Consider the following 19,231-nt stretch of genomic DNA (forward strand, 5'->3'; position numbering starts at 1 on the left):
CAGTGTTACAAAAAGCACCATCAGAGTAACACATGTGACACTAAAATAAATGAGTAAACATGAACTAAACTACATTAGATATAACTCAGAACACTCCAATGTACATAACTGATATTAAAAATAATAGGTGTCATAATTATTCCCATAAAATATACAGAAATGTGATGGGTCACGCAGAGACTTCTGGGAACAACCGATTAATGTTTTTCACCGTAATTTGAACAATAGTTTACTGTAAAAAAGTACATGTATTATTTTGTTAAAAATAATATTAGTTTTTGCCATTAATTATACAATAAAATCATACATGTGTTGTCTAATTAAATATATTATTATCTTTTACCATATATGTTAAAGTAACTAACCATAAAAACAGCATTTTTACATTCTCTATTTTTCTACAGTGGATGGTAAAATATTTGTACAATACCGTAAAGTTACATGTATTTTTTTCATTAAATATATTATTATATTTTTTCTTTTTTTATTGTGTATGTTAAGGTAACCCTTTAACCAATTAACATTTTTATTGTAGCATTTTAACATTCTTTTACTGTTAAATTTACGAAACAATTTTACAGTGTACGGTAAAATATTTGTACAATATTTTACCATAAAATTACATGTATATGTTAAGGTTAACTACCTGTTAACCAATGAACTTTGCTTACTGTAGAATTTTAACATTCTTTCCCCTTAAAAATTACAGACATTTTTATAGTGTTATAGTTTTATAAAATTACATGTTTGTCTTGTTAAATGTATTTTCATTTTTTTACTGTATATGTTAAGGTAATTACCCATAAACCAATTCACTTTTTATAAATATTATTTTAGTTAAAATTACAGACATTGTTTTACAGTGAACTGTCTACCATTTTTACAATTTTCTACTGTAAAATTATATTTATTGTCTTGTTAAATATATTATAATTTTTTAACATATTTGTTTAGGTAACTACCCGTTAACTAATTAACACTTTTTTACTGTAGCAATTTTACTTTCTTTTACCGCTAAAATTATGAACATATTTTTACAGTGTACGGTAACATATTTAAACAATATTTTACTGTAAAATTACATGTATTGTCTTGTTAAATATATTTTCATTTTTTTACCGTATATGTTAAGGTAATTACCCATAAACCAATTAACTTTTTTTATATATTATTTTACAGTTAAAATTACAGACAGTTGTTAAAGTGAACTGTCTATATTTTTTTTTAATTCTATACTGTAAAATTACATATATTTTCTTGTTTCAAATATTATAATTTTTTCCTGTATATGTTAACAACCCGTTAACCAATTAACAGTTTTTTACTGTAGCATTTTTACTTTCTTTTACCGCTAAAATTATGGACATATTTTTCCAGTGTACGGTAACATATTTAAACAATATTTTACTGTAAAATTACATGTATTGTCTTGTTAAATATATTTTCATTTTTTACCGTATATGTTAAGGTAACTACCCGTTAACTAATTAACTACTGTAGAATTTTTACATTCTTTTCCTATTAAAATTATGGACATTTTTTACAGTGAACTGTCTACCATTTTTACAATTTTCTACTGTAAAATTACATTTATTGTCTTGTTAAATATATTATAATTTTTTTACATATTTGTTTAGGTAACTACCCGTTAACTAATTAACACTTTTTTACTGTAGCAATTTTACATTCTTTTACCGCTAACATTATGGACATATTTTTACAGTGTACGGTAAAATAATGTAACAATATTTTACCGTAAAATTACATGAATTGTCTTGTTAAATATATTTACATTTTTTACCGTATATGTTAAGGTAATTACCCATAAACCAATTAACTTTTTTTATATATTATTTTACAGTTAAAATTACAGACAGTTGTTAAAGTGAACTGTCTATATTTTTTTAATTCTATACTGTAAAATTACATATATTTTCTTGTTTCAAATATTATAATTTTTTACTGTATATGTTAACAACCCGTTAACCAATTAACAGTTTTTTACTGTAGCATTTTTACTTTCTTTTACCGCTAAAATTATGGACATATTTTTACAGTGTACGGTAACATATTTAAACAATATTTTACTGTAAAATTACATGTTTGTCTTGTTAAATGTATTTTAATTTTTTACCGTATATGTTAAGGTAACTACCCGTTAACTAATTAACTTCTGTAGAATTTTAACATTCTTTTACTATTAAAATTATGGACATTTTTTTTTACAGTGAACTGTCTACCATTTGCACAATTTTACATTTTTGCGAATGTATTGTCTTGTTAAATATATGTTAATTTTTACTGTATATGTTTAGGTAACTACCTATTAACCAATTAATACATTTTTACTGTAGCATTTTTACTTTCTTTTACCGCTAAAATTATGGACATATTTTTCCAGTGTACGGTAAAATATTTAAACAATAATTTACTGTAAAATTACATGTATTGTCTTGTTAAATATATGTTAATTTTTACTGTATGTATTAGGGTATGTACCCATTAACCAGTTAACTACTGTAGAATTTTTACATTCTTTTACTATTAAAATTATGGACATTTTTTACAATGCAGATCTTCGTTTCAGGACATGATATAGATGAAACGGATTAAAGATTCGTTTTTCAAGATTTTAAGTATTAAGTGCCCCTTTTAATGAAAGTGTCTCCCTATACTAGTGTTAGATGAGTTATTCTAGTGCACAAATATTCTCGTGCGTCTCTGACAGTATTTCTGTGTGTCTGTACCTTTACGCACGTCCGTCTGATCACATCAGTCTGTTAACTGTCGTCATGTCGACTTAAAGAGTCATTTCCCACAAAAGGGAATCTAATTATTTTCTTTTCTCTTACACGTTAACCGCCAACATCTCCTTATTCACACCCGGGTGCCAAACGCGCGTCCATCCTGCCACTCGCGTCTCTTTGAACTGTGCGCTCGTAAAGATCGCGGGGTATAAAACTAAAGTTTTACCCCTCACCGGGGCATTTTCTCCACGACTGATCCTCGAATGGATAACCTGAAAGAGGGCTTGGCACAGATGGACTCTGCTGTGGAAATCGATGTGACCACGGCGAGGATATTGTCCCAGTGGGACTGGAACGGAGAGGAGAGGACGTTTGGAGACTGCAGCGCGTCCTCACCGGAGTCCTCTTTTGATTCCGTGTGCTCCTCACCGGAGATGCGCTCCAGTCCCGGTGAATGTCGCACATACGGACCCAAACACACCCTCATCTGTGAGCAGCAGAAGCCCAAAGTGAAGATGAGTATGAAGAGACGGATGAAGGCGAGTGAGAGGGAGAAGCTCCGCATGAGGAGTCTGGCGGAGGCGCTGCATCAGCTCCGGGATTACCTGCCGCCGGTGTACAGCCGCAGAGGACAACCGCTCACCAAGATCCAGACCCTCAAATACACCATCCAGTACATCAAAGAACTCTCTAGCATCCTCGACCAAGATTAAAGACATTTTAAAAAGATCTTTTATGATCACTGGAGAAGGATGGGGTGTTTGTACAGTTTTCTATTCTTGGACATTTCATTGACACTTTTGACTGGAGCAGAATTTACAAGTGATTTTAACCTGCTGTTGTACAGATTTTTTGTTGTTTTGTTTTTGTTTTTGTTTTTGTTTATCCACTCAATTGTTTTACCGACATTCTGATGTAAATATTTCTTGCTGGTACTTGTGGAGTGACTTTTAAAGGTATTTTAAAGGTAAAATGGTTAAATAAACGTCTTGTTTGTGATGATGTTGGTCTTTGTATTTGACTCAAGACACTGCTGGGATGGCCCATTTAAAGATACATTTTTGGAAACAATTCTTAGCCTATATTTAAGTGATGTGTGTGCAATGTATTCTCCTGCTTGTTGCCTAAAATCTAGGGATTCTACAGAAAATTCTATTTTAAAAACTATTTACAAAAATGTATTTTACTTTTTACAGAGTATATATATTTATGATCAGAGCTTCTGGAAATGTTATTGGCCTAATTATGTCAAAATATTGAACAGTGGGGATGATTTGGCAAATGTGCATTTATGTATGAAATATTTCGCCAATAAGTCAAGTTTCTTTCAAGTTATTCAACAGAGCCGAAGTGATGTACAGTGCTGAACAAATGCTATAAATATAAAAGCAAATATTTCAAAGTAAACAAACAGAGGAAAAACACAAATTAAAGTGCAATGAAATACATAACCTACATTTAATTGAACATTATAACAAAATCAAAAGGTAAAGAAAATGAGTAATTCTTCAAGATTGAAACATTGGTGATAGAATATTACATTATTATTAATCAGGAAATGTAATAAACACAAAATTTATTTATAGCTACTATGTTGTAAATATTCACTAAATTATTTTTAATATATACGCACGTTTTGAATATATAAATAAATATAAATAAATATATATATATATATATATATATATATATATATATATATATATATATATATATATATATATTATTATTATTACTATTATTTTTACATTTTTTAAATATTAATAAGTATGAAGAAGAACAATGGCACTAAACTATTTAATTTATTAGAAAGACTTGGAATCACCTAACTTTGGTTTACGCATTTTGTAAATAATAAGAATAATAATAATAATAATAATAATAATTATTATTATTATTAAAAATATACACGTATATATATATATATATATATATATATATATATATATATATATATATATATATTATTTTTATTATTTTTTACATTTTTTAAAAATATTATTAATAAGTATGAAGAAGAAGAATGGCACTAAACTATTTAATTTATTAGAAAGACTTGGAATCACCTAACTTTGGTTTACGCATTTTGTAAATAATAATAATAATAATAATAATAATAATAATCACTCTTTTTCTATTCTTTTTTTCTCCTCCTTTACCATTATGTTGTTGTCTTATCAGCTTTCGGGGTGTTTGTCGTATATTTAAAATTGTGTACAAAAAATAAAAAGAAAGAAAGGGGTTTACGCATGTCATTAACTATTATGACGCCTTTGTTGCGTAAAAGAACGTTGGCCAATCACGGCGCGCTGTGGTTTCCTGTGGGCGGAGCCTTAGTGTTACAATGTAGCTCTGACAAAGAGAATCAGCGCTCGATGTCTCGCCATTTCAAAGCCGAATAAGCCCGCCGGATTTCTACACGGATACGAGTTTCACAATCAAAGTGATTATCGTTAAATATTGTTAAAGGCTTCTTGTCTTAGAAGAACTCTCGATCTTTTAAGGTAAGGCTTAGCACACCAGTATAAATCGCTATGAGCTCGTAATAACGAGTGTTGGCGTGTTTCATGTGTCAGTGCACGTTCGCCTTCATCAGTTCAGCTGAATTACATCAGCAGCTTGTACATCATGAATTTAACTTTAAATGTGAGTTTCACTGTGCTCGGCTCATGCTCATCAGTCCAGGGGGATATTCGTGTTGTTATTTCAGTCACCAGTGATGATTACATCTGTCTACTGCTCTTAAACCGTCATGTGAATGAAGGGAGCTTGTAAATTCCCCAGAAATCATCCATTTGTATCAGTAAACACATTTAGCGACAATAATATTCATATTTAGGTGTAAAAACACAAACAACAAAGCAGGGAGCAAATACATTTGAAGAAAACATGGTTCGAAATATTATACATTACAAGTACTACATGGAAATAGAAAATTGAATTATAATATTACTGTGCATCACAGTATTACAGTTGCTGTCAAATCCCCATGAACTCAAAAATGGAATTTTGTGGCTTCCAGTCCATGTATGTTATCTTTGAGGTTGTTTATATTTTAGTGCACTCCTAAAAGTTGAAAAATACATTTAACTAAAGCAACTGGGGAGGAATGAAACACGTCTTTTGTGTTGCTAGCATCATACTTTATCAGTATATATACATGCACATTTACAATTCACAGTGTTTCTCTTCCATGAAAACAGACCGAAAATATTGATGACATCATCTTGCACTAAGGGGCGTATCCACATTTTTGTACAATAAAATGCTCTTTGGAATGAAAAGGTCCCTCCCACTTATACCACCTCCCTCTGAGTAGCAAATCATGACTCATGTGTCATAACTAAAGCCTTTATTTTTTAAAGACAAGCCCTTTGATATGTCACATCTCAACTTCCTGTAGGAAATGCGTAAACACTGCGCTTGTCAAACATTTCATGGGGTTTTTAAAAACATGAACCATTAATAACTTTCTTCTTGAGATGTTTTCCATCTTGTGCCAGGTTTCCACTCTTCAAAAGCAGCATCTACAGTATTTATCCCTCCAGTAAGGGGTTAAATTCCTCCGTGCACGGCAGCATGCCCACATGTCTGATCTGATGCATTTCTTTAGATGCCTTATTTTACAGTTGGCCACATCTGCGTTCACACTATTAATACACGGCCTGTCTGCACACTCTGAAATCCCCACGGCCCGGATCAGCTGCTTATATCCCAGCAGGCAGTTTGATGATGGAAGCGCTGGCATGTTTAGCCTGTCGTGTGACTTGAACAGCATGTACTCCATGTGCTTCCGACAGCGAGACTATGACAAATGGAAAACGTCAGACATTTGATACTGACGTCAGATGTTTTCCAGTTCATGCCTCTGGATTTGGGTCAAAGTGAAACCAATAAGTAACACAAAATGACAATTAAATAACATTTTTGGACTTTCCTAATAACATTATAGGCACCCTTCTTTTCAATAACTGCCATGAGCCTTCCATTCATGGAGTCTGTCAGTTTCTTGATCTGTTCACGATCAACTTTCACTGCAGCAGCAACCACAGCCTCCCAAATGCTGTTCAAAGAGGCGTATTGTCTTCCTTTTTTTTTTTTTTGGATTTTTCCCCTTTTTCTCCCAATTTGGAATGCCCAATTCCCAATGCGCTCTAAGTCCTCGTGGTCACATAGTGATTCGCCTCAGTCCGGGTGTCGGAGGACGAATCCCAGTTGCCTCCGCGTCTGAGACAGTCAACCCGCGCATCTTATCACGTGGCTTGTTGATCGCGTTGCCACGGAGACATAGCGCGTGTGGAGGCTTCACGCCATCCACCGCGGCAACCACGCTCAATTCACCATGTGCCCCACTGAGAACAAACCACATTATAGCGACCACGAGGAGGTTACCCCATGTGACTTTACCCTCCCTAGCAACCGGGCCAATTTGGTTGCTTAGGAGACCTGGCTGGAGTCACTCAGCACGCCCTGGGATTCGAACTAGCGAACTAGCGAACTCCAGGGGTGGTAGCCAGCGTATTTTACCACTGAGCTACCCAGGCCCCTGGCGTATTGTCTTCCTTCACGTTTGAGAACGTCCCACAAGTTCTCAGTAGGATTTAAGTCAGGTGAGGAAGGGGCCAAGTCATTATTTGGGCATCTTTGAGGCCCTTGCTGGCTAGCTAAGCAGTGGAGTACTTGAATGCATGTGATGGAATATAGTCCTGCAATACTGAGGACTTCTTCCTGTACCACTGCTTGTACTTTCCAGAAACTGGCAGTAGGTTTGGGAGTTGAGTTTCAGTCCATCTTCACCTCGAAAAGGTCCAACTACCTCATCTTTAATGATAGCAGCCCGTACCAGTACACCTCCTCCACCTTGCTGGCACCTGACTCGAAGTGGTGCCCTGTGTCCATTAGTGATCCAGCCACGGGCCCATCCATCTGGTCCATCAAGATTCACTCTCATTTCATCTGTCCATAAAACCTTTGAAAAATCTGTCTTCATGTATTTCTTTGCCCAATCTTGATGCTTCAACTTGTGAATATATTCAGTGGTGGTCGTGTTTCAGCCTTCTTGACCTTGGCCATGTCTCTGAGCACTTGACACCTTGTACTTCTGGACACTCCAAGTAGGTTGCAGTTCTGGAATAAGTCTTTTGCAGTTAATTTGCACCTTTTCTTCTCCATGCATTTTTGCGCCTCAGTTGACTATTCGCAACAAAACGTTTGATTGTCCGGTGGTCACGCCTCAATAGTTTAGCTATTTCAAGAGTGTTGCATCCGTCTGAAAGGCATTTCACAATATTTGACTTTTCAGTGTCAGTTAAATCTCTTTTTTGGCCCATTTTACCTGAGGTAATGAAGCTGCCTAATAAATATCCACACCTTGATATAAGGTGTTAGTCACTTTCGCCACACCCTCCCTCATTAAGTGAGAGCCATTATCTCTAAATGGAGAACACTTGGCACAGTAGTGAACCTTCCCAGAAGTGGCCGACCTTCAAAAATTCCTCCAAGAGCATGGCGACGACTCATCCAGGAAGACACAAAAAAGCCAAAGACAACATCCAAGGAACTGCAGGCCTCTCGCATCAATGAAGGTCACTGTTCATGACTGCACTATCAGAAAGACACTGGGCAAAAATGCCATCCATGGAAGAGTGGCGAGGTGAACACCACTGCTAACCCAGAAGAACATTAAGGCTCGTCTGAATTTTGCCAAAACACACCTTGATGATCCTCAAACCTTTTGGGAGAATGTTCTGTGGACTGATGAGTCGAAAGTGGAACTGTTTGGAAGACAGGGGTCCCGTTACATCTGGCGTAAATCAAACACAGAATTCCACAAAAAGAACATCATACCTACGGTCAAGCATGGTGGTGGGAGTGTGATGGTGTGGGGATGCTTTGCTGCTTCAGGGCGACTTCCAATAATTGAGGGAAACATGAATTCTGCTCTCTACCAGAAAATCCTAAAGGAGAACGTCCGGTCATCAGTCCGTGAGTTGAAGCTCAAGCGCAACTGGATTATGCAGCAAGACAATGATCCAAAGTATAGGAGTAAGTCCACCTCTGAATGACTCAAAGAAGCTAAATTAAAGTTTTGGAGTGGCCAAGTCAAAGTTCTGACTTGAACCCGATTGAGATGCTGTGGCAGGACCTTAAACGGGCAGTTCATGCTCGAAAACCCTCCAGTGTGGCTGAACTAAAGCAGTTCTGTAAAGAAGAGTGGGACAGAATTCCCCTCCAGTGTTGTGAAAGACTGATCTCCAGTTATCAGAAGTGTTTGTTTGCAGTTGTTGCTGCTAAAGGTGGCACAACCAGATATTAAGTTTAAGGGGGCAGTTAGTTTTTCACATGGGTGATATAGGTGTTGGATAACCTTTTTGCTTCAATAAAAAAAATATATATATTTGAAAACTATATTTTGTGTTTGCTCAGGTTGTCTTTGTTTTAGCTTATATCTCATTTGAAGATCTAAAAAAATTCCTAAAAAATCAGGAAGGGGGCAAATAATATTACACAGCACTGTATCATCTTCCTCTAAAAATTGTACATGCACACTGCTTTTTTTCCATGTCAGAGTTTCTGTTAGCGAATCTGTTATTGTTAAAATAAGTTTATATTAGTCAAATCAATGACTACTATTATAGCAAGAAAACAGTAGGGCTTTGGAGAGCTGTCAGGAACCTGTTTACAAATATGCTAATCACTGTTTTTAAAGATGGCTGCTGAAACACAGCAGGTGGAGGAGACGACAGAAGTGATGGAGTCCTCAGACACGCCCACAAAGGAGGAGCCTGTAACTGACAACAAGACCAGGTAGGTCACATGATCAAAGTGACTGCTGTCATTGGTTAGTCTCTACACTCTCATGTGTCTGAGGTTAATTTCTGTTTATTTCTTCTCACAGGGGTCGCGGAGTGAAGGGCCGTGGCAGAGGTGTGCGTATGGGCCGTGGAGGTCGTGGTGGCCGAGGGATGATGATGATGAAAGGGTTTAGACCGCCGGGACACGTGAGAGGCAGAGGACGTGATGGGTTTACAAACGGATTTGGACCCATGAGGTTTTGCAAAAGTGTTCTTGAGTATTTCAATTTCAAGTACTGTCGGCCCCATTTAACACATTTGACCATTTTTTAAGACTTTTCCCCAAAATCAGTTTGCATATTCCATCTGGGCCTGTTCATAAGAAATCATAAATCATGACAGACTACATCTCCCATGATTCATCTCTCTTTGCAGGAGGGGCATGGGTAGAACGTGGCCATATCCAGACATGCGTGGCCGGAGAGGAAGAGGCGGGCCAATGGGAATGCACTTGGGTCTGCCCCCTCCCCCGCCCCCACCCATGCACATGAGAGGACCCCATCCCCCAATGCACAGGTATGTCAAGTGCTAACCCATATTATGAGGTAAAATATTTGCCGTTACAACTCATGCATCGGTTGGCGCAGTGGATGCATGACGTTGTTTAACGAATAGTTCACCTAAAAATATATATATTTCATTATTTAAAGTGATCATATCCCTTCAGAAGACTTGCAAGGTTTCTATGTGTGAATGCAAGTGTTTTGCCATTTTCAAATCTAAATGTTGTTGTTTTTGCATAGTGCTAATTTTTTCAAAAGAAAAACACGCTCAGAGGTTGAAGATTGAACTCAAATTCTACACTGATCAGCCACAACATTAAAACCACCTGCCTAATATCGTGTAGGTCCCCCTCGTGCCACCAAAACAGCTCTGACCCGTTGAGGCATGGACTCCACAAGACCTCTGAAGGTGTCCGGTGGTATCTGGCACCAAGACATAAGCAGCAGATCCTTTAAATCCTGTAATTTGTGGGGTGGGGCCTCCATGGATCGGACTTGTTGGTCCAGCACATCCCATAGATACTCAGTCAGATTGAGATCTGGGGAATTTGGAGGCCAAGTCAAAACCTTGAACTCTGTCATGTTCCTCAAACCATTCCTGAACAATTTTTGCAGTGTGGCAGGGCGCATTATCCTGCTAAAAGAGCCCACTGCCATCAGGGAATACCGTTGCCATGAAGGGGTGTACGTGGTCTGCAATGATCTTTAGGTATGTGGTACGTGTCAAAGTAACATCCACATGAATGCCAGGACCCAAGGTTTCCCAGCAGAACATTGCCCAGAGCATCACACTGCCTCCGCCAGCCTGCCTTCTTCTCATAGTGCATCCTGATGCCATCTCTTCCCCAGATAAACGACACACATGCACCCGGCCATCCACATGATCTAAAAGAAAATGTGATTCATCAGACCAGGCCACCTTCTTCCATTGCTCATGGTCCAGTTCTGATGCTCACGAGCCCATTGTAGACACTTTAGGTGGTGGACAGGGGTCAGCATGGGCACTCTGACCGGTCTGCGGGTACGCAGCCCCATACACAGCAGGCTGCGATGCACTGTGTGTTCTAACACCATTCTATCATGACCAGCATTACGTTTTTCAGCAATCTGTGCTACAGTAGCTCTTCTGTGGGATCGAATCTTTGCTCCCCATGTGCATCAATGAGTCTTGAGCACCCATGACCCTGTCGCCTGTTCACCGGTTGTCCTTCCTTGGACCACTTTTGATAGGCACTAACCACTGCATACTGGGAACACCCCACAAGACCTGCCGTTTTGGAGATGCTCTGACCCAGTCGTCTAGCCATCACAATTTGGCCCTTGTCAGAGTTGCTCAGATCCTTACACTTGCCCATTTTGCTTCTAACAAATTAAATTCAAGAACTGACTGTTCACTTGCTGCCTAATATATCCCACCCCTTGACAGGTGCCATTGTAACGAGATAATAAATGTTATTCACTTCACCTGTCAGTGGTTTTATGATGTGGCTGATCAGTGTAAATTTAAAGTAATCCATTACTCACTTTTTTATTTGTTAGAGTACTCGGCTACAAAATTACTCAAAATTCCCATTCCTAATTTTGGCTAAAACATTTTAATGCATGAAAAATGTGCAGCATTTGTGAACTTACTTAAGTGGTGACGGAAACAAATCTTTTAATCAATTAATCGAAATGGAAATTAATTGAACTTTCCAAGACTACCGTCGTTTGCAAGTTTATATCATAGACGCGTTTAAAAAATCTCTGCCTAAACATTTTTGTCTAATGACACGCTCTTTAGGAAACTCAATATAAGTTGAGCTCTATCGACAGCATTTGTGGCATAATATTGATTGATCATAAAATTAAATTAGTCCTGCCCCTTGTTTATTTAAATAGACACTTACAATGAAAGTGAATGGGGCCAGTGCATAAATGCTAAAATACTCACTGTTTCAAAAGTCTATTACTAACCGTATCTGTGTGCAATGCTATCTATTATTACAACATCGTTGTCATGACGACGTAATGCTGGTAAACCCTGTAATCCCGGTATGTGATTTTATCACGCTAAAATCATGAAAATGGTCATATTGTTTGTGTCTTGTGTCTATACTTTTGAAACAGTGAGTATTTTAATGTTTACAGATTATTGACCCCATTGACTTCCATTGTAAGTGTCTCACTGGAACACACATTTGTGCTTTTTTAAAGAAAAGGAGGGATGAGTAGACATTAATATTTGTGTTAATAATCAACATTATGACACAAATGCTGTCGATTGGGAGTATTGACGCTGACTATCACACCTGGAGTCACGAGTTTGAATCCAGGGCGTTCTGAGTGACTCCAGCCAGGTCTCCTAAGCAACCAAATTGGCCCGGTTGCTAGGGAGGGTAGAGTCACATGGGGTAACCTCCTCGTGGTCACTATAATGTGGTTCTCGCTCTTGGTGGGGCACGTGGTGAGTTGTGCGTGGATGCCGCGGAGAATAGCGTGAAGCCTCCACACGAGCTATGTCTCCGCAGTTACGCACTCAACAACCCACGTGATAAGATGCGCGGATTGACGGTCTCAGATGCGGAGGCAACTGAGATTCGTCCTCCGCCACCCAGATTGAGGCAAGTCACTATGCCACCACGAGGACTTAGTGCGCATTGGGAATTGGGCATTCCACATTGAGGAGAAAAAAACAAACAAATGCTGTTGATTGAGCTTCACTTGTATTGAACCCAGAATATTCCTTAAAAGCACATTCAGTTCACCACAAAATGTCAGGAACATTCGAAATATCACCCAGCCCTACATTGTAGCATTGCTTGATATATTCATGTTTTATAACTTGAGCATCTGAACAGCATGTGTGTAACCTGCGCGTTTGTCATTAAAGGCACGGACCGCCTCCCCCTCCACCACCAGGGCACCCGGGCTTCAGAGGGCGGCTCCCACACCCGAGAGGGCGGGGCATGATGCTGCCTGGCCCTCCGCGCTATTTCCACCCCAGAGGGTAAGAACACACTCGCTCACTTCCTGCTTTTCTGAGCTGTTCTTTCACAAACGCACACGTTGAAGAGTCTCTTCCGCGTGATAGCTTGGCGTTCTCAGTGTTTTGATCGAAGTGTAGTGTACGGTTAATTATTAGACCATGATAAGATCCACAACAAAGGATAATGTAACAAAAAAAAGTGTGTACATGAATTAAAATAGTGCATGACACTTAGTGTTTAATTGAATACTATGTTTGAATACGCATTGCAAAATTACGAGTTACGATTTCGGCCCCTTCTTGAGCACAGCAGCCCAATCCAAATGTATGATTTTATCCTTTCATGCAGCTACCACAATGGATTGGCCCCTCCACTGCCCCACCCGCCTCCCGGCAGGGGCCAGCGCTGGCCAGGGCCCCCTGGTGGCCGGAGGTTTTAACGCACCTCTGACGTAGTTCAAATCTGTAGCGTTAACGGCCACCGAATCATTTCTGTCCAAACAGACTCGCAGGTCCTTTTACTGTAACAAACACACTACCCTTTTCTGTTAATGTATTTGAGGAAAAAGCCCCAGAAACATTTAAAAGCACTCTCAATCTGAAGAAGACGAGGAAACAAGTTTAATTTACATTTTAAGTGTATTTCATGAGTATTTTACTCCTCTAAGTGTTGTCTAGTCTGCGTGGTGCTATTCCTGTGAGCCTTAAATTTTTCTTTATATGAAGAAATGAAAGTGCATTTTAGAGAATGAGACGTTAAGAGAAACAGAGTGACTGTATGTCCACCGTCATTCCTCAATATAAATGTCGTTGATATTTCTGTAGTCTTTGGACCTCCCAGACATGTCAGATGATGTCAGTACACTGACATTTACCAAGCGGATCACTGACACCCCCTCCAATATGTTCTTCATGTGTAGTGCTCATGAATTATTAATGATTTAATATCATATATGTGCAGCTACTTTAAGTCAAGTGAAAATTTTGCTGTTAAAAAGTATCCATGTTTTTTTGTGTGTTTCTTTTTGGTTTTTTTTGTTAAGCAGTCCACACTGTTGACTTCTATTCTGTTAAAATTAACAATTACATTAATTTACCATCACAGGAGAGTAGCGCTACAGTTTATACTTCTTTAATTAAGCATTTCCTTGCTTTTCTATTTCAAAGCGAGTTTCAGCAGTATTTGATTCAAAAAATTAAGAAAATAAAATAAAAAATCCTATCTTCTGTGTTGAGTTTTGAAGTGTTACACATTCACGTATTGTAACTGATAAAGTCATGTGATTTTTGTGAATGTAAATTGAACAGATAACAGCTTTTGACTTAGTTTTGAGGATCAAAATAAAGTTAACATAAAATGATTTCTCTTTTTATTGTTTATTTAAACTAAAAATGAATGTCCATTTATTTAATGTATTGTAAAAGTACTGAACTGCACATTTCTGAAGCAAAATGGACAGCAATGTAAAGATTTTATGTTTTTACTATTCACATGAGCACAGAAATATTCCACGATTATGGAAATGAGAGCATTCATTTCTCTGTTTGAATTTGGTTGCACTTTAATGATGAATACTTTTCTTATTTGCATAATTGCAGACGTACGTAATGTTCTGTGGGAAGGTCTATTAACAAGTAGTTACAATTTAACAACAACAACAAAGAGGCTTTTAAAGTTACTTAGAGGGCTGAAAATTAAAACACAAACAAAGTCTAAGGATGTATACATGAAATTAATGATTTTCTCATTGAAATGCTTTAAATATGAAACTCTGTCTCTCTCATGTCAGACCTGCAAGTCTCAGACAACAACAGAAAAACGCAAACTTCTGTCCATTCTCGACTTTGAAAATTCTCTGTTTTATAAAAGCTAATGTTGAGATGCATTTAAATATCTGAAATTGCATGAAGGTGTAAACAGTGGTGCAATGTTTTCTATTACAATGCATTCTGGTATATTTGGAATCTTAAAGGGACAGTTCACCCAAAAATGAAAATTTTCTCATCATTTATTCACTCTCACGCCATCCCAGGTGTGTATGACTTTCTTTGTTCTGCAGAACACAAATGAAGATTTTTAGAAGAATATTTCAGCTCTGTAGGTCCATACAAGTGAATGGTGACCAGAACTTTGAAGCTCCAAAAAGCACATAAAGGCAGCATAAAAGTAATCCATTAGACTCCAGTGGTTTAATCCATGTCTTCAGAAGTGATATGATAGGTGTGGGTGAGAAACTTCTTTGACCAGTAGCTGGTGATATGCATGAAGTATATGAATCGCCAATAAACAAAAGAGGAAAACATGGAGATTTATAGTTAAAAGGACGTAAATATTGCTCTGTTTCTCACACACACCTATCATATCACTTCTGAAGACATGGATTAAACCACTGGAGTCGTATGGATTACCTTTATGCTGCCTTTATGTGCTTTTTGGAGCTTCAAAGTTTTGGTCACCATTCACAAATACTCAGCTGAAATATTCTACAGAAAATCTTCATTTGTGTTCAGCTGATGAAAGAAAGTCATACACATCTGGGATGGCATGAGGGTGAATAAATGATGAGAGAATTTTCATTTTTGGGTGAACTGCCCCTTTAATGTGTTAGCAGGACACACAATATTGTGATTGAGTTTTACTTGAAATGGTCTCAGTTATTAGATATATATCTAGTACAGCCATTAGCATCATGTATAGTTCACGTTTTGATCTGAATATTTCTTTATCTGATATAAATGCTGAGGCAAATGAAAGATGAGAATGAGATCAAGTTTAAATTTCAGTAATAATAATAGTAATATTTTTTGTTAGATTTAAAATGCCTTAGAAATCTGTACTCAGGTATTTTATTCAAATACAGTATTGCAGAGTGTGTTTCTGAATACTGTAAAAATTGCATTTGCTAAAAGTGAGCCTGTGACCAGCTGCTCACTCACTTGAGACTAACATTTTTGTAGTTCATTTCTAAAATGTAATTTATAATATATAAATTGACCTTTATAGTCAAGATCATGACTCTCAGATAAGATATTAGTGTCCATCAGCTGTGTTGAGATTTGTTGGATCCCCAAACATCCATATGACACAGTCAGCCTGCTGTGAGACTCTTTTGCCCGTCTGTCTGTTCCTCCGATGGGGCAGTTCTGCAGTTCTTCTCGTCTGCTCTGATCTTCTTCTGGTTTCACTCTGGACTGACTCTTGTTGTCTCCTGAAGGGGTTAGACACCCTTTTGGAAGGACATGCAGGAGGCAGGACGGTCCCATCTGTCTCTCCTCCTCTGCCCCGCCCTGCTGATGTGATGCTCCGCCCTCTCTCATAACAAAGGTGAGTTTCATGTTCATTCAGAGTCAGACTCCTCCCCCACCCCCAAACTCTCTGGATTGGAATAGAGTGGCAGTCTGTCAGTTCATATTGTAAAAATGAAAAGATACTATTTGGGGCTCCTCAGGTTGCTACATTGTTGAAACATTGTTACATTCCATCAGCTACATTGTTGGAACCCTTTAGAAGCTCTAGGCAACATTTTAAAAAGGAACGTTTCTGCAAGAACTAAAACAAAACAAAACAAACCATGGTTCCTCCAGTAACCTCATCATTAATGAAGGGCTTTGTAGACAAATACATGCATAAACATTTCTGTACAAAATGTGAATAAAAGTACATTTAAATGGACGAGTTGTAGCAGATAATGAGGGGAAAGCAGTGCATGTTAACTTCAGTATTATTTAAAAAGCATCTTCAGAAGCTGATTGAGTGGAAAGAGCTGGAAACTGAACTAAGGGTGGTGACTTTGAAAAAGCTCACATGTAAAATAGATTTGATAACTAAATAATTCCCATCATTTTTATTTGTGCTATTCAGTGTCAGAAATTAACTTTTACATTAAGGGGCAATATTAGCCCACTCGATTTGTTTTTTTCAGGGGCATTTTTGACTTTTATGAGGGCGTATTGTTTTGCTAACCATTCAAAACAAACTGTCTCATCTATTTATGTCACATATGTTAATTGAATTAATTCACTAATACACTTCAAAAAAGTAATAATAATTAAGATTTACACATTTCAATTTAATAACAAAATTTCATAAAATTTAATTGAGTAATCTTATATATATATATAAATTTAATTTTGTTACAAATTAATTCAATTGCAAGGAATTTTCTATAAAACTGAAATGCATAAATCCTAAAAGTAGGCTAATATATATATATATATATATATATATATATAATTTTTTGAGTGTATAAATCCTTAAGATTTAATATTTTTTTACCAATTACAATAAGAATGAAATCATCATCAATCTATATTTAATGCCATAATGCTGTATATATAACAAGGACTATAATATTAAGAACTTATGTATATCAGATGTTACAAATAAAAAAAATACTTTTTTTTTGCCCCTGACATTTTGAATTTTCAGGAGCATTTTTGGTGTCATTTTTGCCCTGAGGCCCCCCCCCTTCATTTCTGACACTGGTGCTGTTTCGTTGTTTGGATTACTTCACTATTATTCAAAAATGATAATAACCATAATAAAGAGTGAGCAGAGTATGTCCAAACTCTTGACTGGTAGTATATGTACTGAAATTCCTCGAGGACACAATAGGAAATGATCTCTGGTTTTACTGTTAGTCTGTAGTGCCAAAATGTACAGATCTTTGAAAGCAATTTTTTAACCATTCAGGGTGTCATGTTGCATCCAAGAAACATTTGACCCCATGGGGGACACCCAAAACGACCAAAGGAGAACCGCTTGACCACCCTAAACATCAAAATTGACATCATGTACCTGGAATATTTACTAATATGTAAGCAGTGGACAGATGCCAAACTCAAAATACAGTTTGAAAAAAATAAATATATATATATATATATATATATATGTAGATATACAGTATATATTAAGAATGATTATATTATTATTTTGAAGTAAAAAGAAACATATTTTTCCTTTTAATTATAATGTATCAGTGGGTTGCATTTTTCTCTATTAATCTCTATGTAGTCAATTCATTTTTTATTATCATATTGTTTTACATTTGTATTGTCTTGATACAACATAGATTGTTAAAGTAACAGGTCACCCAAAAAATGAAAATTCTCTCATCATTAATTCACCCTCATGCCATCCCAGATGTGTGACTTTCTTTCTTCTGCTGAACACACATGAAGATTTTTAGAAGAATATTTCAGCTCTGTAGGTGCATACAATGCAAGTGAATGGTGACCAGAACTTTGAAGCTCCAAAAAGCACATAAAGGCAGCATAAAAGTAATCCATAAGCCTCCAGTGGTTTAATCCATGTCTTCAGAAGAGATATGATAGGTGTGGGTGAGAAGCAGATCAATATTTAAGTCCTTTTTTTAAATGTAAATCTTCACTTTCACAATCTTGTGTTTTTAGCGATTTGCATTCTTCGTGCATATCGCTACCTACTGGTCAAAGGTGTAGATTTACAGTAAAAAAAAAAAAAAAAAGGCTTAAATATTGATCTGTTTCTCACCCACACCTATCATATCACTACACAAGACATGGATTAAACCACTGGAGTCTTATGGATTACTTTTTTGCTGCCTTTATGTGCTTTTTAGAGCTTCAAAGTTCTGGTCACCATTCACTTGCATTGTATGGACCTACAGAGCTGAAATATTCTTCTAAAAATCTTCATTTGTGTTCTGCAGAAGAAAGAAAGTCATACACATCTGGGATGACATGAGAGTGAGTAAATGATGAGAGAATTTACATTTTTGGCATGAACTATTCCATTAACCTATATTTGAGTGTTTGCTTTGTCATGTTCATGACTGCATGATCTCTCTGTACATGTATGTGTATGTGGAAGAGAGAGTGAGTCATTTAACTGATTTGCTTGAGTGGAATGAGTCATTTCATTTGTGCTTCAGGACTGCGCAGACGCATACAGAACCAGAGCAGCTGAAACAAACTTCAGGCAGCATGTAAGTGACGTGTTTGATTCATTTACACACCACCTCAGCTCACAGCATTGTGACTAACACACTTTATCTTAATATCTTCAGTAGATGTATTTTAGATAGTATAGTTTGTTTCTAAGATGCCAAGTCAAATGTGCGGATCACGGATGGTCCCCTGTGGCGGCCCCTAACGGGAGCAGCCGAAAGAAGAGAGAGA

General features: G+C 36.9%; 2 protein-coding genes across 3 annotated transcripts; both read left to right on the forward strand.

Moving 5' to 3' along the window:
- The first annotated feature begins 3,010 nt into the window (after positions 1–3,010).
- msgn1 (mesogenin 1) lies at positions 3,011–3,460 on the forward strand. Its single transcript, XM_051690846.1, has one exon. It carries the CDS (start codon positions 3,011–3,013, stop codon positions 3,458–3,460), a length of 450 nt encoding a protein of 149 aa, XP_051546806.1.
- A 1,623-nt stretch (positions 3,461–5,083) lies between these two features.
- On the forward strand, positions 5,084–18,162 carry si:ch211-51e12.7 (uncharacterized protein LOC336335 homolog). 2 transcript variants are annotated; one of them, XM_051690630.1, is made up of 6 exons: positions 5,084–5,251; positions 9,457–9,554; positions 9,646–9,798; positions 9,977–10,117; positions 12,977–13,093; positions 16,288–18,162. In XM_051690630.1, exons 2-6 carry the CDS (start codon positions 9,457–9,459, stop codon positions 16,292–16,294), a joined length of 516 nt encoding a protein of 171 aa, XP_051546590.1. In that variant the 5' UTR covers positions 5,084–5,251; the 3' UTR covers positions 16,295–18,162. The 2 variants fall into 2 exon arrangements, with proteins under 2 accessions (XP_051546590.1, XP_051546589.1); XM_051690629.1 differs by lacking the exon at positions 16,288–18,162 and adding an exon at positions 13,422–14,433.
- The last annotated feature ends 1,069 nt before the right edge of the window (positions 18,163–19,231 follow it).

The sequence above is a fragment of the Myxocyprinus asiaticus genome, chromosome 47, assembly GCF_019703515.2.
Source record: "Myxocyprinus asiaticus isolate MX2 ecotype Aquarium Trade chromosome 47, UBuf_Myxa_2, whole genome shotgun sequence".
Lineage (NCBI taxonomy): Eukaryota > Metazoa > Chordata > Actinopteri > Cypriniformes > Catostomidae > Myxocyprinus > Myxocyprinus asiaticus.